Source organism: Arachis ipaensis, chromosome B4 (assembly GCF_059453495.1).
Source record: "Arachis ipaensis isolate K30076 ecotype BB chromosome B4, ASM5945349v1, whole genome shotgun sequence".
In the NCBI taxonomy this organism is placed as follows: Eukaryota; Viridiplantae; Streptophyta; class Magnoliopsida; order Fabales; family Fabaceae; genus Arachis; species Arachis ipaensis.
In genome coordinates, this window is record NC_142439.1 from 97,910,781 (window position 1) to 97,933,060 (window position 22,280).

General features: G+C 31.0%; 1 protein-coding gene across 1 annotated transcript; it reads left to right on the forward strand.

The window, feature by feature from the left end:
* The first annotated feature begins 11,127 nt into the window (after positions 1-11,127).
* LOC107636649 (uncharacterized) lies at positions 11,128-22,066 on the forward strand. The gene is made up of 6 exons (XM_088484714.1): positions 11,128-11,149; positions 11,405-11,862; positions 20,609-20,684; positions 21,048-21,326; positions 21,429-21,495; positions 21,617-22,066. The coding sequence occupies exons 1-4, from the start codon at positions 11,128-11,130 to the stop codon at positions 21,095-21,097; spliced, it is 606 nt and encodes a 201-aa protein (XP_088340840.1). The 3' UTR covers positions 21,098-21,326; positions 21,429-21,495; positions 21,617-22,066.
* The last annotated feature ends 214 nt before the right edge of the window (positions 22,067-22,280 follow it).

A 22,280-nucleotide genomic window follows, 5' to 3' on the forward strand; every position in this document is an offset into this window, starting at 1 on the left:
CGCTCCATGGTTGCTTGAAGTTGATCCAATGCTTCCTTGAAATGATCCCTTGACTCTTGTTCTGCTTGGATAACGTGATTAGGATCATATGGCTCTTGGATCAATGGACATGAATACTCTTCCATGGGAGTTTGTGGTGGAAAGTAGAATTCATCTTGTTGGTGAAAATTTTCATACATTGGAGGTGGTTCATCTTGGTAATAGTATGGAGGGGATGGCTCTTGAAAGTGATGTTGGGATAGTGGTGTCTCTATATGTGGTTCATATGGCTCATATGGTTGTTGGAATGGTGTATATGGATTAGGGTCACATGAAGGTGGTTAGTGAAAAGAGGCTTGTGAGTGTGGTTGAGGGTTATGTTGAGGGTATAACTCATAGGCATATGGTGGCGGTTCTTGAAAGTCACAAGGGGATTCACCATAACCATTGGATTGATATGCATCATAGAATGGCTCTTGTTCATAGTGTGTTGGTGGAGGTTGTTGCCATGAAGATTGATCATATGCATATGGCTCCTCCCACCTTTGATTGTCCCATCCTTGATACACATCAACGTTGTAGCCCTCATTTCCTACAACATAGTTAGAACCAAACTTATAGCCAAAGTGAGAATTCATAATGAAAAGAGGAAATAAGAAACAAAAGCTAATAAGAAAGAATGAAACAAAGTCCTAAAGCTAGAAAAAACTAACAAGCAATCCAAAAATCAAGCTATTCACAATATTCACATATATACAATAACCAATAACACAACACCATTGCAATTCCCCGACAACGACGCTATTTTGATGAATGAATTTTTGACGGTTTAGAATTCAAAAATAAAATCTCGTCCAAGTATAGTTTCTAAACCAACAATAATCCTTTCATACAAAAATTTGTTTGTCACAAGTAACAAACCCCTAAAAATATAAACCGAAGTATTCAAACCTCGGGTCATTCTCCCTAGAAATTGCGATAAAGTGTTCTTGTTATTGGTTATGAGGTATGTTTTGGGATTTTTGAGATAAGAAGGATGAAATGTAAATGGCAATGAAAATAAACTAATAACTAACAAAGGTCTTGACAAGGTGTGAGAACTAGAAGTCCTATCCTAGTTATCCTCCTCAATTGTGACCACAATTGTCCATTGCTCCCACTTGGTTAACCTCTAACCATGGAGGAAAGTCAAGTGGATAAATCAATTTGATTCCTCAAATCCTAATCAACTCCTCAAGGAAAGACAAGCTTTAGAGGCATTCAAATCAACTAGCAACTTCTAATCATCAATCAACAAAGGCATTAGGTAACTCAAGAGTCACTAATTACTCTACCTAGGCCAAGAGGAACAAAATCTACACTAAAATCCAACCAAGCATTTCATCAAACACATGGAAGGAATAAAAGAAAAGTAAAAGGAATTAAAGTAATTCAACCATAAAAGAACATGAATCATAAATTGCATTAAAAGATAAATAAAGGAAACAAAAGTGCATCAACATAAAAGTAGAGAATTACAAGAATTAAATACTAAACTAGAGAGAGGATATGTAGAAGAAGAAGATTTACAAAGGAAAAGTAAATCAAAGCATGAAATTAACCTAGATCTAAGAAATTCTAATCTAGATCTAACCTAGTCCTAATTTTAGAGAAAAGTGAGAGCTTCTCTCTCTAGAAACTAACTTTTCCTCCAAAACTTAAACTAAAACTATCTATTGTGATCAAAAGTTCCTAGATGATTGATCCTTCTTCATTCTTTAGGTTAAATAGCACCAGAGGTGAGTTGGATTTGGGCCTGGGAAGCCCAGAATTCGCCCCCAGCGTTTTGCCTTTAAGTGAGTCACGTGCGAGCATCAACGCGTACGCGTGGGTCATGCGTACATGTTGCTTGACAATTTTCCATCCACGCGTACGCGCCATGTACGCGTACGCCTCGCCATGCGACATCACAATCCACGCGTACGCGTCTGCTGCGCGTGCACGTCGATCTTAGCATCCCAACTCCTTGTTTCTTCATGAGTTCTCCACTTGCATGCTTTTCTCTCCATCCCTTTGATCCATTCTTAGCCTTTCCAATCTGAAAGTAAATCAAGAAATCTATATTTCTGACAAAATTATTTAGAATCACGAATGAGTATCTTGGTTGTCAAGTTATTACTCATCCCTATTCCAAATAAACATTATTAAATTGTATCTCATACAATTATAATCCCAAATACCTATTTGGTTGTCAGACAATTATTTAACTGAATTATATTTTATACCCCTAGGTTGTCTAGGTTCAGGTATAAAATTAATTCTCCTTATACATCATCATATGCATAAATAAATTCTATCTTTGAATACAAGTCTCCCGGTTGTCAGGTTGTTCCTTATAAATAAGAGATAAATTTATTTTTTTTGACAATCTCTTAACTTTTAGGATTTATCTCCATTGTTAGAGAATTTCTACCAGTATTCATGGATTAAATTTTATACTCCCAAGTTGTCTAGGCAAAATATAAAATTAAATCCCTAATACATCAAATGTATATACTGATTATTATCTTGAAAATAAAACTCCTGGTTGTCAGGCCGCTCTTTGTAATCAAGAACATTAGAAAAACTAATTTCTAAAATTACAGTGTTCAAAACACATAATCAAATCAAAATTTGATTTTTCATGTACTAACGTTTAGCCTTAAAAAATTATCAAATCAAATTTGACCTTTATATACACTTATATATATATATATATATATATATATATAAGAAAGAAATAAAAGATATTTTGCATCTTATTCCTTTTATTGTGATCAAAATCACAATAAAATTTAATATATAAATAAAATCAAACAAAATATTTGATTATAAATATAATTTTTTATATTAAAAGAATGATAATTTAATCACAATTAAATAATTAAAATAAATTAACTATTAATTTATTAGGAAACTATCTCAATGGAAATAAATACATCACATGCTTAAAAACACAATTTGAATTAATCCTATTAATTCACAAACTTTTAGAAATACAGGAATAAAGATTTAAACACAAAATCCCAAAGCTCTGATACCACTGAAGAATTACCATGTGTTCATAACACGCAGCGGAAGAAAAATAAGGTAATCCTAAAGATCTATTTTGTGCTTAAACTTTATTCAAATAATATATAGATCAGATCTAAATACCTTTAGACGCTTTAGTAAAAATCACTTTCTTCTTCGATGGTACGAAGGCGCTATGCGTATCGACACTGAGACTAACATTTGCTGTCAACTCCTTGACCAATGGACATCTGATCTAAATTGAGAAACCTCTTGCAACTCTTTGCACGCCATAAAATTCTTCTCTAAGAATCAGGCTCACATACGTTTATGTGTGTAGAGGTAAAGGAATAAAACTCTTATGTTTTATTCTCATCTGTATCACATTCTTCTACTCTTGGCATACATATATAGTATGAGATTTGTTACTGATTTTAAATTTGATTATCAATTCAAATTTAAATCATATCTTGAAATTCCAAATTTGAATCCTTTAAATTTTATGAATCATATCATAACAATTTAAAACAGAATCAATTTGGATCTCATCCAAATTTATAATTCAAATTCAGAAATAGAATAACTAATTATTCTCAAATCTCATTTAATATTCTCAATTATCATACTATTATTATATTCTTGGTGCTAGCAAAAAATATAATAATATTCTATCTGAATTAATATAATTATTTATTTGATCAAATCAAAATAATAATTAAATAATTCTATAGCAAAAAAATTAGAACACTCGTTAGTGTGTGACCCCATAGGTTCAATACTAAGCGGGTAGTAAATTAGTCATACTAAATTTACTAATCAAGGTTGGCGTCTAGCAACACTCCTTAACGACCCGATAGTATGAAGTAATATATTTTTACTAAGAACCTTAGAAGAACAAAGTATAATTCCTTCCATCTTTCCAGCTCTTGGTTAACCCTTAGAGTATGGTTTAATTGTCAAACTCTAACTTGTTACCATTATTACAATGAACTGTGAATGACCTAAAAAACTCATTTCTTCATTCATTCAATCCCCTTGGCCAAGGTTTTATTCATCTCAGTCATTATAATCATAGAGCTTAAACTCTTTACCGAGAGTTGACGGATTCCTTATTGACTAATCATTAATTCTACAAGTATTTAAATTATACCCAATATCCATTCAACTAGCACCATAAGGTATTAGGTGTCTGGAATCAAAGTATAATAAATACATTATTAATTACTATGACAGTCGCAGGTCAAAGGAAACTCTATTACCATACTCATCTTGAGAATATCCTATTGACAAATATACGGTAATTATAACCATTAGGAATTATCAAAGTGAGTCAGTTCAATGGTCATATCTTTATATGCACCATCCATATATATAATTTAATAAATGAGATCTATTAGTCTTCATCTAATGAAGACCATTATATATATATTGATCTTTTCAGATTATTAATGTCCTTTTTAATAATCCTATGACCAAGAACAATTTAGATTAAATTATAAAAGATTTATCTCTCAATATTATGATCACTATCACAATGATAAATCTCTAAATTTAATCAAGGATCTTATTATATTAACATTTTAATATAATAACAATAACAAATTATTTGACACATGATTGATTGGATTGTGGTCATACTCCTTATTCCCAACAATCTCCCACTTGCACGAGAGCCAATCATGATAGATTGGATCTTGGGCATACTTTATCTCAATATAAGTAAACATATGCAAAGAGAAATATCTATTAACTTCATCAAGCAGCTCGTTTTCCCTAGCAAACAGACCCTTGATAATTCAAGACGAAGGGATACAAAATAAAAAAAGTATTTTAAATAGCTTACCAATAAAAATCAATTGGTGTACACTTATACATAAATAATGATCGGGTAATTTTGACTTTCAACAAAGAAAAAAAAAGGCACAAATGTGAATTTGACACTCAATTTGGTTGTGAAACTAACATAAATTTCTGGTTTTCTATTAAAGTGAAACTAAAATAAATACCACAAGTGATTTAATATCATAAATGAGACTAAAATAAAATTTTATGAGTATCTCTAAAATAAAAAACAAAGCAAATAAAAACATAAAAAAGAGAAAAAAAGACAGAGAACAAAACAAAGAATAGTAACGAAACTTTTAAACAACTTTTAAAAATACAACTCAACAAATCTAGAACCTGAGATTGGCCACTATAAAGTGGGATAAAATATTTCTCACAAAAATTAGAGAAACTTAAGGAGATAATGTGAACCGGTTCAATTTACATGGCATTTTCAACTATTGACTGTATTTTCTTTATGAAAATAAGGGGATAAAAATGTATCACTCATAAAAAAAATAAAACAAAATATACCAACAGATTTTCCTAAAAAAAAATATTGTAATTATTTTTAAGCACACCAAAAAAGAACAAAAAAAATAACGTATAAATAAGTAAGGAGAATTATTTTTAATTGTTTACCTTTCTCATTAGTGCTGCTTGAAGTTAAGAAAGACCATCATTGTAACTATAACAATTAATAGAAAGAAGGTTCCAAACAACTTTATTCACTATATCCAATGGCTTCTTCTAGTGGCTGCCAATAAACCGCAACCTTAAAGTGTTCAGTAACACTATCACGAATCACACGATAAACAAAAGTAAGGATCAAATAAGATGTAGAAAATTAATTAAACACCAATTATTCAAAACAGTAATTGAATAAAAATAAGTAATTTGTTGAATAATCAAAATTTAATAGCCTTTTGAACTAAAAAATTCTGCATATTATGAGAAAAAATATATAGAAATAGAGAAAACTTCTTTTCAAAATAGTCAAAGTTTCCACCTTCTCAACAGAGTTTTAATGAAGTTGTCCCAAGCTCTTTAATAATATTAAAGAACACACACACACACACCCACATGCGCACGCGCGCGCGCACACAATATAAGACAAACTAACAAAGTAGAAATAATTTTCCAATAATTCATGTTATAGTGGATGTATTTTTACACTTTTTCTTTTTGCATAACAGTGATCCCCGAATTAGATTATTTATTGCAAAAAAGAGATATGTTTTCCAAGATATTGGTTACAATACAAAATTATACATTAATGATAAAAATAAAGTTAGGATACACAAAACGAAGCCCAAATCAAAATCTTGTGTATTTTTTCTTCCCTCTATTATGAAACCAAAAGGAAACCAACAAATCTGCATATTTGATCAGCTTATAAAATTGATTCTTAAATAAGCATATTTCTTAACCCATTCAAAGCTTGATAACATAGACAACCATCAATGTCTTCACGGTAGAAAAATTGTAACCATCCAAAAATTTAGAAGTCTCTAGAGTCTAACAAATATGCAATTTCTAAGAGCAGATTAATATCCTGAGTGAAATACTAATAAAGTTTTCTGCCAACTTTGAATTAATCATTTAAGACCTATATAATGAGAAGCTCACATTATCTTTTGACATCATAATAATCTTTAGTAACTTTAATTATATTAGAAATAAACAAAAGATTTAACCCACAAGGGAAAGGATGGTTATTAACAGTAGAATTATAAGCATGACAAAATAGCAGTTACAAAAGATAGTTGAGGTTATTAGAGCCAAAATAATGACCATAAATAAAGACTCATTATTTAAACAACATTGAAATTTTTGAGATATGTCCAAAGAAATTAGGGAAGAATAGATAAGAAGGCACAATCGATAGTGTAAATGCAAAGAGAATGGGTAAAAATGATCATACCTTTTAGAATAGTGCCCGAAAATCCATTGTGCATCTAGGACACAGTCTCCTCCATAAATTCACAACTCTAGCTGAACGAAGAAAATCATATAAGAAATCAAGATTTATCCAGTAAATTATCAAATAAACAAATTAATATGAGAGAAAGAAATTAGTGAAACTAGATTTGAAGAGTATTTACAACACACTCTAGTACACCATTAACTTTTGAGAATCTACTATGCAAAAGGAAAAAAATTGTTTGTAATAAAAATTGAGACCTTTACCAAGACTCTAAAAATATGAAACTCAAGAACCAATCAAAACCAAAGCTTTATTAATAAAAATACAAATAAAAATGGAGACCTTTGTTTTTGATATCAACCTCATGGCCCTTGAAGGTCCTTTTTTTACACTTAACAAAGCAAGTGTACACAAAATGGCCATGTCCTACTTCTTTTCAAACACAGGTAGAAATTTTAAAAAATCAATAGAAGAACACTCATAATTCACAATATCAGATTACTACGAAAAGAGAAATTACACAAAGATATTAAGAAAAAAAAACCTTTAACCGTATATAAAAGAGACAAGTTTCTCATAATAGTGTTTATTTAACTCATTTTGTGCACTGTAATAAACTTTCTTATTCCCGAATTGATGCCCAAATTTAAAGTTATATGCTTTAAATATTAAAATTAATTTTAGACATTATACTTCTATTATTGCTGTAGCTTTTTTCAACAACAAATTGATGAAAACAAAGGAAGACCCAATAGAGCAAGTGTCCCAATGAATACATCATTAGAAAACTTAAATCAATCTAATGTCTACTAACTTGTCGAAGCTATTGGATCACCTCATAATTGCCATTATGAAAGTGAAAAGACAGCCCCATGACCACAAATCCAGCTTTTCAATTTGACCCATATTCCAATCAGTAATCACTCCCACAAATCATCCCTCTCCCTAAACCCTACCCTAAAACAAATAGAGGAGTACAGAAGAAAGAGAGCACAGAAGGAGAAGGAAGGCTATGATCAAAACTTCATCCAACAACCAAGGTCGAGATATATCCAAGAAAGGATTAAAGAAATAAAAAACAATTCAACAAAATAACTAATCAAACAATAAATAAGATCAAGTGTGTATGAGTATTAATAGCTCAATAGTTCAGTGTACACTATAGAAAATTTAGTATTAAAATCAACGAAAAATTACACAACTCAGATTTAACTACACAAAAATGCTCCGAATAAGTCTGAAATCACCATGGAAACACGCAAACCCCAGTGGGAAATCAGAAACACAATTGCAAACCCTAATAAAATTCCTGCATACTGAAAACGAAGAACCTAACAGAAAATAGAAAAAGAATCTCTCTTCATGAAGACAAAGTTCAGAAAAGAATCAAAATTATTCAAGGTTACTATGAATTACATATTAGAAAACCAAATTCAATATGATGCCTACAATTTCTAGGATATTCGGAGAGCAATTGAAGTGTTTTCATATGGAGCGTATATAGCTCTTATTATGTGTCCCAAGATCATTGTGTTTTTTTTTTCCACATGCTTCTGTTTCAGTTGCTGCTAGAACAAAAAAAATTAGCCACATTTTAACTAACAAAGATAAAAGAAGTATGCATTTATGTACAACAAAGGTACGTTTTTTCTTTAATCTCCAAAGAAAAATTAATCAATTAGGAGCAGAGTCTATAACACTTTGAAGTTACGAATTTTATTAAAAGCTATTTTAGGGTTCATGATCATTTAAAGATCTTATTTCTTATGGTAAGAGAATATTATTCATCAAATTCTTCTCATTTTCTGAAGATAAATAAATTTTAACTGAATATATTCTCTGAGAAAGAAACACAATAATTCTTACCTTAACACGCTTAACACGAACCTCCTGTTGTTGCACCCTCTTCACTTTATCCTCCTGAGTGAAATTACATAACACCGATTCTGAAAGAATTTACCACTATTTTAACACAACAGTTCTTCAAAATTAAATGTGTAAAAGAGCATCATTCATCAATTAGAAGTATAAGAGATAAATAGCTCCAATGTGAATTAGATAGTGAAAAAATAGACAGAACAGCAACACTAATTAATTACTTAGATCACTACCTAAGAATAAATAACGCTGAAATAATTATAGGATAAAAACTCAGTGATGAGTCATGTACAGTTATATATAAATAAGAAACAGAAGAAAATTTGGCTTTAAAGAGAACAGGATAAAAAAAGCACACAGGTGACTTTGAAACTCAATTTGGTTGTGACAAAAATAAAAGGACAAACACAAATAACAAAAATAAAAAATAGTAAGGAAACAGGTAACGACTTCTCAAGATACAAAATGAGGACGACAGCAGTTGGAATTGAGCCATATCAAATTTTATAGGTTTTCTCACTTTTTACAACAAAGGTATTTTATTCTTCCAAAAGCATCAAATTATATATTTTAAAAATCGAGAAATAGAAAGCACAAAATTAAGAAAAATGACATGAGTAATCGAAATATTAAAAAATTATTTGATATCATCAGTGAAACTAAAATAAATATATGGTTTTCTATTAAAGTTAAAAATTTCTTGACAGAGAGAAAAGAATATTTTTCAAGAAAAAATAAACAATTCATAACCAAAAACAGAAAAAAAAATTTCAATAAATGATGAGTATCTTTGCACTAAAAAATCAAGCAGATAAAAAAATAAAAAAAAAATGAGAGAAACGGACACAGAACATAACAAAGAATATTATTCTCAACTGTTGACCTCATTTACTATCTGAAAATGAGTGGATAAAAATGCATCACTCGTACAAAAATGCATCACTCATTTAATCAAGTTCATTTGAACAGACATTTCCTAATCAGGTCCCTATATATTGGATGATGAATCGCTATTTTTGACATGAATGCACAGTATAAGCAGTTAACTATCCATGTTTAAGCTATAGAGACTAATTGAAAACTTGTGCACAATAAAAGAACTTTATTAGAGCTTTTAAACTGTAGAGATTTCCAAATTAATCAATGCTAAATTAAACTAAAAAATGCATATAGCACCATACTTGGATCCGTGGTGGAGATAGAAGCCACTCCATCGAAGTGACAGGAATTAGGAGTCTTTCCATTCTTAGGTGCACCATTTGCATTGAAGAGTCCCCAATTCTTCCCAGACAATGGCCCCGGCTTCATATCCTTGTTGTAGAGCTCATAAATACAAGTGCTAGCAGAAATTCCAGGATACTTGGGAGTTGCAGTTTGGTTCAGCACATGCTTTATTAGATTGCTACTGTAAGTATTTGCAGTGTCGATTGTTGCATCAGGCACGTTAGATCCACCTTTCGAGGGCCATCCAGATTCAGTTACTATCACAGGAATGTTAGTGTAATTTAGAAAAAGCATGGCAAATTATCCTGCATCAACCATAGCATGGAAGCACATTTTCATATATTGAAACATCAAAAGTCGCTTTCAATCTTGGTCATATTACTACAAATCAGCTATTAAAAAAAAGGTTTCGTTCCAATTTGAATAAAACATGGTTAGAATTTTCAACATTATGAGACAAACAATTTGAACATCTCAAACCATGGAGAAATCAAACACATACGAAATTCCAAATCAAACACAACCAAAAGAAAAAAGAAACCCTAAATAAAAAAGGTTGAAGATGCAATACAAGACAAAAACAGATATCCAGACCATCCCTAGAGGAGAGGACCGCTGACTGAGATATCCACCTTCCATGTCTCACCAAGGCTGTTGAAGACCACACCAGTGATCTTTGTTGCTCAGCAAGAAGGATTGACAGGGCTATCGAGGAGGGCACGAAGGAGAAGATAGTATTTAGGGTTTCTAATCGACATAGAGAGATGATGGACAAGTTGAAGTGAACGAGAATAACTTCACTTTTTTCTCAGAACCCATACATTTGTTTTCTTTTTATTTTTGGCGAGCTTCAGGCCCATTATCCGCCTCCATCAACACGCAATCTGGCAGCCTAAGATATCCACCCAATTACAATTCTTTTTGAATTTTGAATATATTTTTTTAAAAAAAAAATTAACTCAAAAACTAACACACCGTAAAATAGTACCAAATTAATTAAATATAAAAGAATTATTAAAATTTTTAAAACTTATATGCAAAAATATGATAAAATTACTTAGAACATAGTTTAAAAATTTAAAACTTTAAAAGTTGTAAATTATAAAAATGTTCCATTAGTTTACACTAATAAAATGACAGCAATTGTTAAATAATATTATAATATTTTATATAAAAAATAAAATATAACTAAAAAGACATAAAATACCATTAAAATAATAAACTAATAAGATAATATTATAATTATTTGGCTACCTGACAAATATATGATAGATGTAAAAGGAAACAGTAGATGATGCAAATTTCAAATTAAATAGTGAAGGTGGCAAAAAGAAAATAAAGAGGCTAACTATTGTTATTGGCATGGTTCTGAAAATCGGGCCGGACCGGCCGGTCCGATCGATTCGGCCACAAAACCGGAGATAATAACGATTCGGTCTGATGTTTGAAACCGAAAATTACAAAACCAGCCATAAATTGCTAACCGGCCGGTCGAACCGGAACCGGCCGGTTTGAACAAAACGACACAATTTTGTGCTTAAGGAGAAATCAAAGAAGCCAAAACACGTCTTATCCATCTCCTTCCGTATTCTTTTGAGCAAACACGCCCAGCCTTAACCAAGGGAAAAACCCTAGCCGCCACCACCACCGCAAGGAGGATCCGTCTTTGCCGCCGTCCGTCGCAGTCAGGGGCTTGTCTCCTCGAGTCTTCGTGCATCGCAATTAGGGGAGTTTCTTCCAAGTCTTCAATCTGTTCACAGTCACAAGTCGCAGGCGTGCCGCTTCTCCCTCGAGCTCGGTGGTCGTCGTCTTGTCGCCGTTGTCTGTCGCCATCTGTCGCAGTCATCTCCTCGAGTCTTCGTGCGTCACAGTCAGGGGAGTCTCCAAGTCCTCGAGCTGTTCGCAGTCCCCGTCGCAAGCGCGCCGCTTCTTGCATGTGCTCGGCGGCCGTCATCTTATCGCCGTCCTCTGTCGCCATCCGTCCTCCTCAGCGATCGAAGGTCAGTGACTCAGAGCTCATTTGTTCTTTGTTTTTTTAATTTTTTTATGCTTTGTTCAGAAATCATTGCATGATTATTGAATTTGCTTTGCATTTTTAATAATTTTTAACTTTAATTGAATAATTTTTCGTTACATTGAACGGTGATTTGAACTGTGAACTGTGAACTTGTTGAATAATTATGAATAATTATTGTTAGTTAAGCTGTGAACTTTGTTGTTGTTACTTGTTACTGAGTTGAATAATTATTGAATAATTTGCCGTGGGTTCTTGTGAACCTATGATTGATGATGATTGATGACTCTGTCGTTGTCCATTGCTCACTACTTCTTACTTAAATTGAAAATCTTGTTAATTAAATTGAGGATTGATGATTAAATTGTTAACAAAACCCATTTTACAAAAAATAAAGCAAGAAATCATATTGGTCATATGATCTACACAATCCATGTATTTTCATCTGTTCAGAATATCTAAGCTGTGAATTTATCTTGTTACCAGGCCCAACATAGATGCTAATAGAAAACTATTACTAAACTATGAATTCTTTGTCAAATGGTTGATATTTTTTAAGTTGGTGATCATGATAGGAAATACAGTGAAGCTTAGGATTAAAAATGGGTAAGTTACATTTTTTGACCCATTTTTATTTTGGTTTCTATTTGGTAACAATTGTAATTAAGAACTTTCATAGGTACTTTCTCTTGTTTTTAGATTAGGAGATTGCAGACTCGACAATGCATTTATGATAATGCCATTTTTTAGTGCTTGTTCTTGGTTGATTGGCTTTGCTCAGGACTCTAGCTTGTTCTAGGCTATTCTTGATTAATTAACTCTGTTACTGGTTTATTGATTGATGCTAAATTGGTACTGATAAACTATTATTGGCTTGTTCTTGCTTTTTTTCTGATGTTAAATTTTATTAAAGTTTCTTGATTCTGTGCTCATTACCTCACTTAGTGCATTTTTTGTTGTTAATCATTGTGCTGATCTTGTTAATCATTAGCTTATTGATTGATGCTAAATTGGTGCTGATAAACTGTTACTGGCTTGTTTTTGGCCTTTTTTTATCTGTTATTAAATTTTGTTAAAGTTTCTTGATTTTGTGCTCATTACCTCATTTAGGACTTTTTTGTTGTTAATCATTGTGCTGAGCTTGTTAAAATTGGGTTAAAAACTTTGTTAATCTTTGTTAAACCATGTTAATTTTTTGTGTTAACCTTGTGAAAAATATGTTAAAAACTTGATTGGCTTTACTCACTACTCTCGCTTGTTCTAGCCTGTTCTTGATTAATGAACTCTGTTACTGGCTTATTGATTGATGCTAAATTGGTACTGATAAACTGTTATTGGCTTGTTCTTGCTTTTTTTCGGATGTTAAATTTTATTAAAGTTTCTTGATTTTGTTCTCATTACCTCACTTAGTGCTTTTTTTTTGGTTGTTAATCATTGTGCTGATTTTGTTGAAATTGAGTTAAAATTGATAATCTTTTGGAGTTTGATTTATAATAGGTTCATTTCAAGCTGAGATTTTCTTCTAACAATGATACTAACAACTGGAATAACTTAACAATTGGACAATTTATTTTAGAGAGGAAAAACATCTACATAATTTTCATATTTTATTGATGAACATTTGAGCTGTTTATATTTGAAGCTTGTAAAACATATGGAATGCTTTCTATAAAAACCACGAGTAAGTTTAATGTTCTTCTCATAGTTAGTTTTGCTTTGATTTCATTAAATACATGCATACACCTCAAACTTGAATATGTTTTGAGCCATAGTATTAAAATATTTTGAAATTCTACTTGAAACTTTACTAGGAAGCAACTTAAATTTAGGAGTGGAGTAGCTTGCAGCATTGAAAACCATCAGCACAATGAACTGGTGATAGAGGCAGTCATATTAATAAGTAACATGCCAGTAGACATGTTCTATAATTTATTTAGTATTTTATTTTAAAATAGTTTTTTCGGTTGAATTACGGTTGGATCGGTTGGACCAGTGAACCAGTAAATAAAACGGTTCGATAACCGGTCTGGTTCTCAGAACCTTGGTTATTGGTGTTAATATTTTGCCAAACTATGGCTGCGTGCACTGTACTTTTAGTATGAAAAATAAATGATGATAACAAACATAAAAAAATAAATGATGATGTGAACAACCATCTTCACTAATTAGACTATTTAACCATTATTTATTTATAATACTTAATTATAAAAAATAATTATCTGCAATTTTTAGCAAATAATTTTATTTTGTACATGTTTTGATTTATCTCTATTAATTAATTTTTTTTATAATAATTATTATCATCGATTGTATACTGAAGTGAATGTTAGATGATATGATAATGAATTTGTCGCTGCATAATGAAGAATTTAAAAAAAATTTACAGTATCTATGTTATATTTTTGAATGACTTAATAATTCCTAAAAAATAGTAAATAATATTTAAAAAACTTAATAAATGTAGAATTATAAATAATAGTATCATATCTTACACAAATTCTATGTTTTATTTTGATATTAATCTAGCATCTATTAAGTTTTAAGTATACTAAAGACAATGTAAGAAAGATTGAAATGACAGGAGGAAATCTTTCATATCTCATCTCCATTTAATTTTTTGTCTTGAACTACTCCACAATAAATAAGAAAAGATTTTAGAAATAACCTGAACTCCTCAAGCAATATTTCATGTCCCATCTTCATTTAATTTTTTATCTCGAACCACTTGATAATAATAAGTGAGTGAAGTCTTAAAAGATGCAAACTAATAAATATACATATAGGTAAAAGTAGATTGTTAAGTAATGATTACATCTACCTTTTAATATCCTGAGAAAGTCAAGACCTATTTAACATAGTTCATTATAACTCAAGTAGCATGGACATAAACATATATTAAATGTAATTTCTTTTGTTAATACACTAACAAAACGGTACTTTAACATGTAAGGTGTTATCCTGATTGTGATAATGCTAGGGGTGCATGCATAGCAATATTATTTTAGTTTTTTCAAACATTTTTTAATCTTATTAGAATTGTGTGTATGATAAAATCGTTTATTTCCTTTCTTCAAAGAACTTTTTTATTATGGTAGTAAATGCTAGGAGAATTTTATGTAAACAGTATTATTTTTTACCTTTTTTTTCAAACAATTTCATTAAAATTGAAGTCAGATGCTATGTTTAGTGTTACCAACTCTTTTTTTTTTCATTCATCCAAAGTTGTTTCATAGCAAAATCAAACTCTCTGAGTCATTCAAAGCTTTAATATTTTATACTTTAAATATAACTTGCTCATCAAATACAGTATACAACTGGAAACCATTTGGCAAACTCTCACTATGTGTTATGTCTTTTTAAGAGAAAGAGATCGAACAATTTCTTTTCAAACACATCTAAGTATATAACCATAAAAACATAGCATAATGCATAAAATATTTTGCACCAAGTTAAATAAAAACCCTTACAACACAAATAAGGCAGATGAACATAAAAATAAAGGTAGATACTACAAACGAACCAGCAATGCCATGCATGGTCTTCCTTGGGCAATGCAAGTCGAACTAATATCTGATATTGGTGGTAACACTCCTACACACTAAACAAACCACAATAAGCAAAGACATAGTGTTCCACTAAAACCAACTCTTAATAGCACACAACCCTTAAAACTTTAAACCCTATGTCCTAGCAAGCATAGTTTGCAGCAAAGTATGACTATTACAACTTTCTAGGTAATCCATCACACGAGAAATAAAGTTTCTTCATATGCATGGATAGATCTAATTTTAACATGATTATCATAAAAAAAACCCGATGAAGCCTATTTCTTGTGCGTTCAATGGGGTTATATCGAACAAAGAAAAACTGAGAGTACGCGATGACTTGAGCCCCAACCAGTTGTAGGTGCCTCTCCATAACATGGATAACATCATGATTAACCATGGTAGTTGGCACGTACAAAGTACCTATTCCATTATATGTAAATAGTTGTGACCAGTTAACACCTTCATCAGTGTCACTTACCTGCCATATAACTGAGTTGTATGAATAGAATGTGTGATTATTTGATGCCAAACATAGACATCCATCTCTAACCAAAAGGCAACCACAATGAGACATAGCTTTAAGAGGGACGTAAATTTGGCTAAAAGTCAATGTCATCAATGAGAAAGAAAAAATGTATGGTTGATCATCGTCTTCACGGTCAGCAAGCCAATACACAACACCACTGGCTGCAACATACGAAGGATCCAACCGTTGCACATATGAAGGACATGAAATCCTAACATGCCAATTCCTAGTGAAACTTGTATACATAGATAAAGTGTAAGCAGTGCTTTTGGGTTCATCTTTAAAAACATGCAAAATTGCATAATGAACACTATTCGGAAAGTGCGCAAAGGCATAAGTAAAGGAACCCTCAGAAGAACTACGTTGCAAAGGATAATCTAGTACCCGAGGCATTTGAATAAGTGGATTCCAAATCACCAAGTGGCTTCTTCTTTCAAGAGAGGAGTAACGGATACAGAAGACTCCCATCTCGACTCCAATGAACTGAAACCAACCGTGTTGGGTTAAAAGAAAAGGCAAGTTCAGGTAGCCGGTTTCCCCGGCAATCTTCATGATCCAATCCACTAACGTGATCACAGGAGATGCAAACCCAAAGTGAATGAACAGTGAGCAGCCACGCCTTTTCCATATCTTTGAGATTTGACTGAAAAAGTCAAACAAAGTTATCCTTTGCCTCCAATAACGGCAAGTAGCATTGAAACTGACAACGATTAGAGCATTACATAAATAGAGGATTTCACTTATAACCTCATCAGGGAGTTGTGGAACCTCTACTTATGTGGGAGGTATATCACTCATACTTGATCTCAAACTGTAAGAAAACTTTAAAAGGAGGAATGTAAAGTGTAAGATGGAGTACTTGACAAACTCTGAACAATACCTTGTGGTGACCAATGCTTGCTAAACTCTATTTATAGAATGTTAATAGGTCATTGAAAGCACACCTACCTTCCTCACATGCAATAAATTTCACAAGTTTTAGGTCTTGCATGGTTTAGCTAATATTAAGTGCAAAATGACTGTGTAAAATACTAAATAGTGAAAAAGTTGGGATGGATAAATAAAACTGAGCTTTTAAGGAGCAAGACTCAACTTACTATGTTAATTATTTACAATAAAATCGTATTTTTAGAATTTTTTGTTTTACAAAACTCCTCCAAAAGAGTTTAGAATTGTAAGTAGATGATAATTACAAATTTGGGTAAAGTATATTTTTTGCCTCTGAAATTTGTTTAAAATTTAAGGAATACTCTAAGTTTTACTTTGTTTTAATTTTATCCTAAAAATTTTTAAATTTGAATTAAATATATCATTGACACTAAAATTGTATAAAAGATAATTTACTGAAATATTAATCATTAAATTATTATATAATGTCAACCAATTATATATTTAAAAATTAGGAGTATAATTAAAATTTTTAATCATTTTTCATAACATGCATATGATGTGATTATATTATTATCTTTCTTTCGATCAAATGTCCCTTTGGTAAACATTTGAACATCATGTTTATGAAAATCATTAACTTACTTCATCCCTGTCATCATCACCATTATCATCATCATCATCATCATCATCATCATCATCATCATTCAAAGCTATGTTGTGTCCAACAATTTATATAGTATTGAAGAACAAAACTATAAATAAAGAATTACAAAATTGTGTAAAAAATACTCAGGAAGAGTACATTTAATTGAAAGTGGAAACTTTTCCTAGAACAAAATTGAAACAAAATAAACCTTGATGAATATTTTCAAAACTTTTAACTATTATTGAAAGGCAAAAATGTAACTATTGTATAATTTTTTTTTATCTTATCTTTATTATTTATTTCATTATTTCCAATATATAATTAGACAATTTTTTTAGAATAACTGTTCATAATGATTTAAATGTTTTTTAAAATAGCTGTGATCACTGATAATTAAGATAAAAAATATATGGTATAAGCTAATTTACTCAAATATTAATCATTAAATTATTATATATTTAAAAAATAGGAGTATAATTAGAATTTTTAATCATTTTTCATAATTTGCATATGATGTGATTATATTATTATTTTAATTTCAAACAAATGTCCCTTTGGAAAACATTTTTTGGCAATTTTTTTATAATTTTGTTCTACCATACTATATAAATTGTTGGACATAACACAAATTTAAATAATAATAATAATAATAATAATAATAATAATGAAGTAAGTTAATGATTTTCATAAACATGGTGTTCAAATGAAATTTTTTTTTCAAAAGACTATTATTTATAAAAAATGACGATACGTTTGTCAAATTGTTAAAGTGTCTATGTTTAGAGTATGCGATTAAACCAAAAATTAATCCAACGTTATTCAATAGGTTTTTAAATTATAATTTACGTCATCTATTGTAAATGTATGTTGTTATTAAGAACTTGATGCAATTAATAGAATGGATGGAAGCACATCAATCGCAAGGACAATACCAACTCTGTGACTTTGCTATATCTAGAAGCCATACAATTTACATGTTTTCTTTGAAAACAAACATTAATGGTTGACAACGACATTTACTTTTTTTTTTCGGGTATTATTAACTCTAAGTAGCAAAACAATAGATAAGTGTAAACTATACTTCCTGTGCATGAAGTATCTGTGTTAAAAAATGAGGCTGCTTTAAAATATGAATTGTGAAATGATGGCTTCTATCACAGCAGTACTCAAGAGGTTACTTTACTAACCATGGTTGGTTAGTAAATTAGCTAAATTTTCCTTTAAAAAAAACATCACCTTTGTGGACTAAGTTTTGAATTCCAAAATATTCTTCATCTTCTTGTTTAGTGACTAAGGCAAACCAAAGATAAGAAAGGAAAGAGTATCAGAAGGCGTACAAAAGAGGAATTTACACCAGCAGCATCTATCCCAAGATCCTTTCGAAGAATAAAGCAAGGTTTGAACCATCCAAGTGAAATGTTCCTATCTCTCTGAATTCTAACTGTATCTCTTAAAAAATGGCACACAAAACATCCATACCCCAGGCAGATTCCCAATTTCAAAAGTCCCATATCAACGCACTAAAACACATATCAATAAACTAATTCAATGAGATAAGAATTAGAATAAATAAATGAAGGAAATAGGTGAGCAAGGGTTACTTTATTTTGTGCACTATAATAAACTTTCTTATTCCCAAATTGATTCTGGAACTTATAGTTATATACTTTAAATATTAAAACTAATTTTAGACATTATACTTCTATGATTGTTGTAGCTTTTTCCAACAACAAATTAAAAAAAATAAAGGAAGACCCAAAGTTGGTCCCAAGAAAATAAAAAATACACACATATGTAAAGTAAAAAAAAAAAACAAATGGCCTATCTAAACTGTAAATGCACATGCTCAAATAATGGCCATTGAATTTTCCTTTAGGGTCCACGAGAATGAAAGAGTGTAACTCCTCTGTCTTTAGTGAGCAAGGCAAACCAAAGATTAGAAAGCAAGGAGTTTCAGTAGAAGTACAAAAGAAGAATATAGAACAACATCATCTATCCAAGATCTTTCCGAAGAACAAAGCAAGGTTTGCACCATCCATGTGAAATGTCCCTCTCTCTCTCTCTAACTTCTAACCATCTCTCTTAACACAAAAAGAAACAAAAAAAATTCCTTTTTTTATTAATTGTTCTAATACAATATTTTGTACTAAGAGAAAAAATCGTTGGTCTATTCTTCAGTGCTGAGAACGCAATTAGCAACATCAAAAAATTGGATGGCGGTGCATGCAAATAGGATGATGCCAACAGGTAAAAATCTGAATCCTGATTGATACTTAATTTGCATGTGTATAAAAAAATTGAACATCAAGTAACACTCAGTTGGTACATGACATATAAACTTATTATTCTAGATTAGTAAAATTGCGAGTCTTCTTACCCCACATTTTGGAACAAATCCTTCAAATTAAATGGTCAAACTCTGTTTTGAGATTAGTATAAAAAGAAAGCTAACTTCGTAGAGATATTGACAAACAAAAATGATTTTAAGTAATTAAAAATAAATACCCATCAAAAGAATAGTTGATATTTAACCCAACTCAACAAAAAGCACAATTCTTAATAATTTCATTATTTTAGTAGTTTTTATATAACTTTTTATGTAATTGTTTTGGATAAATTCTTCGGAATCAAATAAAAGATATATTAGCATAAGATTCATGAAATAATTGTACTCATTAATAAGTTATTATGTACTAAAAGTTTTCTTAATTTTTTAATCTCATTATTATAATTATTGTTTAGGTAACCATTTTTGATATGTCATATTTTATCAAGCTTGGCTTGGATTGAAGTAACTTATGTCATTGGCTAACTGTAGATTTTTCAGTTTAGATTTTTTTACCACTCTATTCATTTATCACAGGAACTGAAATTAACTATGGTTTCTACAATTTGTATATGGCTTCAAAATAATGATCGGACAATCATATTCCACTAATGATGTTTGTAGTCTATATGTTACTATCATACCCAGTATTTTTTGTTTTTTTTTTTTGCTCTTATACAGCTTAAATATATCAATGAAACATGACTATTTACTTAAGTCGGCACGGGTCCATTTTTTACACTGCAAATAATCGAAGTCTCACTAACTTATGATGGTGCTGTTATATGCTCTCAGGAAGTTTCTGACAACCCAAGAACACTAGATAAAAGGAAAAGAAGCAACTCTGAGGTTTCGACTATACGACGGGCAGGTAACCAAATATATGTAATATTATGTCATGTATCGTAAATAGCATGTGAGTTGCAGCATTTAATTTGAACTGTAACATGTAATCTAGGGAGACAGAGCTCTACCACCATGTTTTGAAGCAATTTATGAGCACGAATTAGGGTCCTCATGCTACGCAATTGATGAGTGGGATAATTTCTTAGTGTTGGATATAGAAAGTAAAAATAAATAGAAGGCCATAACGAAGGGTTCATTCGAGCTGATTAGGAATTTTTATTTTGTCAGGAGAGGAAATACTATATAGTTTACCTATGCAGATTTTGGGATATTTTTCATTTTACTTTTCAATGAAATGAACTAACCAATTAAAATTTTTTCCTGATAGAAACTTTTATGTGGGGGACCGACTGGACCAAAATACACTGCACAATATAAAAAGAGCATTTCATCTAGATTACAACAGCAACAGTGACTCCTCCTCACCTGATGTTATGATATTGTTCGGGTCTGAATCATCTGAGCTTCAAGACTCATCAGATGAGGATGAAGATTCAACAATGGAGGGTAATAACCCTAACAATCCAATAATTGTGTGTCATAAAAGCAATTCAACCATTGAGTTTAGCGAAGACAGTTCTGAAAGCGAAGAAATACCTGACAATAGGTAATGTGACACTTAATTTATATATTTATCCATAAATTTTATTTCTAGATAACATTGAGATCAATTTTAGGATGGAGACTAACAATTTACACTATCCTCAAGTAGGTACAATCCACAAGTTTCCTATAGAAAGACATTGACACGTACTGACGTGACCGGAAGTAGATTGGTAAGTTGATTCTAAATACTTCATATCAATTTTATGCAAACATATCAAATTCTGATTATCCATTTACGATACATAACCTTAATAATTTCTCCCAAAACACTAACAATGCTTTTTTTTACAGTACCTGGGTGCTAGTTTTGCTGCACATCTCACTCCATCTGGACATGGTTCAATTTCGCAAATCGCTGGTCCATCCTCTAGCGGAAGCAACAACGTCTTTTTTTCCATCTACCCAAAAGTCAAGGAAGAAATAAAGAGTGGAAATTCGGGGTGGATTGGGCCGAATGTTGTCAAACTTATAACTTGAAGGAAAATGACACAATTATCCTGAAGATGGACTCCTTGCAGAACCGCCAAATAGATCTGACAATTGAAAGATCTTAAAGCCTGTGGGTGATTGGGATCCCAAAATTTACATTCACCATATTTTGAACTCATGAAGTATATTGTTAATATTAGAGTGTTTTCAATGTCTATGTTATTATGAAGTGACTATGTTTGTATGTATAACCTTCATCCAAAATTTGCTGGTCTTTCTGAGTATAGAGAACTTCATGGATTGAATGGTCTAGCGCCTGCTGCTGCTGCTGATCTTTTCATTATGACATGATGCAAAATTGTTACCTATTTACAGTTTACATATTCAACATATATTGGAAAAATGGATTCAGCAGTAATTGGGTAAAATATAGTGAATACAGTCAATACACCATTCATTATATTAAAAAAAAACTTAGTGCTTTCGTAAATGGTGACAATAAGAACAGAGTTATTATTATAAAATA